The sequence below is a fragment of the Lipotes vexillifer genome, unplaced genomic scaffold (assembly GCF_000442215.2).
Source record: "Lipotes vexillifer unplaced genomic scaffold, Lipotes_vexillifer_v1.1 scaffold639, whole genome shotgun sequence".
Lineage (NCBI taxonomy): Eukaryota > Metazoa > Chordata > Mammalia > Artiodactyla > Lipotidae > Lipotes > Lipotes vexillifer.
In genome coordinates this window covers 4,477,488-4,479,660 of record NW_006786377.1, presented here as the reverse complement: position 1 = coordinate 4,479,660, position 2,173 = coordinate 4,477,488, and the positions used below count along the sequence as shown (strand labels likewise).

At 62.5% G+C, this 2,173-nt stretch overlaps 1 protein-coding gene across 2 annotated transcripts in view; it reads left to right on the top strand.

Moving 5' to 3' along the window:
- The first annotated feature begins 241 nt into the window (after positions 1-241).
- Positions 242-2,173, top strand: part of UST (uronyl 2-sulfotransferase) — a 286,999-nt gene continuing 285,067 nt past the window's right edge. For both annotated transcript variants that reach the window (XM_007458766.1, XM_007458767.1), the window contains exon 1: positions 242-497. In XM_007458766.1, the coding sequence (XP_007458828.1) occupies positions 242-497 (256 nt within the window). The remainder of the gene's footprint in view (positions 498-2,173) is intronic.

The following is a 2,173-nucleotide window of genomic DNA, read 5'->3' as shown; positions in this document are numbered from 1 at the left end:
GGGCGCGGGCGGCGCCGCCGAGCCGGGGCCGGGCACCTCGGCCGCTCGGGCCGCGGCGGCGGGGACCATGCCGAGGAAAGTCTCCTGAGCCCGGCAACTTCGGCCCCTCCCCGCCCCCACCCGCGCTGCCCTCGGCGCGGCCCTGTCCATGTGCAGCCGGCCGGCCGGGCTCTGCTCCTCGCAGGCGGATGGGTGACCTTTTCCTGGCACGGGCAGGCTGTGCAAGGCGGCGGAGCAGGCGATGAAGAAGAAGCAGCAGCAGCAGCAGCATCCCGGCAGCGGCGCGGATCCCTGGCCCCATGGGGCCCCTCTGGGGGGCGCCCCTCCCGGCCTGGGCAGCTGGAAGCGCCGGGTCTCCCTGCTGCCTCTCCTGCGCTTCTCCCTCCGGGACTACGGTTTCTGCATGGCCACCCTGCTGGTCTTCTGCCTGGGCTCCCTCTTCTATCAGCTCGGCGGGGGACCCCCGCGCTTTCTGCTCGACCTGCGGCAGTATTTGGGTAAGGAAGGGAGACGGGAGCCAGGGCGGCGCGCGCTGCTCGAAGTTGTGCAAGGGAGAGTGGGGCGCGCCGGGCACTCTGGAGCTGCCCCTGCCGCCGCCTCCCCGAGGCTCCCCAGGTGGGACGCCGACTAGCATCGGTGCGGCGGCCCCGAGCGCCTGCTGCCTCCAGCGCGTCCGTCTGTCTGCGCCTAGGCGGGGGCGCCGCGGGGTTGATGTGCCGGGCAGGTAGCCCGGGGCTGGCCGCTGCATACCTTCCCCCGCCTCCGCCACCCCGTCTGGGCGGAGTGCAGGCGTGTGAGTGAGTGTGTACGAGTGTGTGTATATTCAAGCCTGGCAGAGTGGGGAGAGACGAGGGGCAGCGACAGCCCCTCCATGGCATTAGCGACCACAGTCCCGTCCCGTCCCGTGCTCGGGGTCTTGCGGGTGGGATTGACCCCTCCCCACGTCCCGTTCTGTGAATTGTGCCCCACAAGAGCTCCTGCCCCCTGGCCTGGGTGGCCCAGGGGCAGTTTTCGGGCTCCACGCCGTCCCTGAGCTGCCTTGTGCTTGGGGCACCCCCTGCCCACCCCACTGTCCTCAGCGAGTGAGACGCGGGGACCCGGGGTCCGGGGCGCGAGTCACCCTGGCCAGCAGTGTCGCCTACTTCGACTGAACGATCCTCAGCGCTGTGTCTCAAATCTGATCCTTTTTGGGGGGGCGGGTTGTGCCTGGTATATTAGGAGCGAGGTCGCCTGTTCTAGCAGAGGCAAGGAAGGAGTGTGCGAAGAGAGAAAAGAGCGTCTCCAGAGAGAGGGCGTGACCCGCGGCTCGGTGGTCCGGGCGCGGGGAGAGCGGTGCCAGGGCCCAGCGAAAGTACCCCCCAGGCCCCCGGTGCGCGCCTTGGCTAAGGGAGGATGCACCTCTCTCACAAGTCTGTGGACAGAAGAGGTCTTGCGGGGGGCCGGGGCGGGGGCGGGGCGGAGAGCCTGGGAGGGATCCAGCTAATCGCAAACGTCCAAGGGGATAAACCTGAGCCCCCGGCAAACTTCGGCATCCGCGTGACGGGAGCGAAGGCGCAAAGGGAAGCCCCCGGAGCGCTGGAACCATAATGGGCCAAACGACTCCGGCGGCGGGAAGCTGCCACCCTCACCCGCAGAAATCCCTTCGTCGCAGAAACCACAGGTCTGGATAGCAGATCGTTTTCGAAGGAAAAAACCACTCCAGCAAAGTGAGAAAAGTGTTAGAGCGTTTTCAAATGTACACGCAGATAAAATAATGTTTTTTTCCCACGTAGAGAAGCTCAGATTTTAAAAGTTACACTTCTTTTTCAGTAGAAACTTTAGGGAACTACGGTTTTTCTAAGATGCTTTAGGGAGAATTAAAGGAAAATATTGCCCGAGTAGATTTCCAAACATATCTGGTTTCTTAGAGGATTTGGGGTAATAGGCACTTTTGCTAAGGAGTCAACTCTCTTCTTTCGACTTCTGTGTTAGGAAGTCTCACAGCCTCACAGGCTCTCCGATTCCTGCTAGTACCACACAGGTCACAATTGTTACGATTACCGACGATCTCTGTTAACTGGCATAGGGAGGGAAGTGATTTGGAAGCTCAGGGGCCTTTCTCCATAAACTCTGATAATGAATTCTTTGGTGAGGTTCTTTTAAAGCAAAATATGCAGGCAAGTGATGTAGGGAA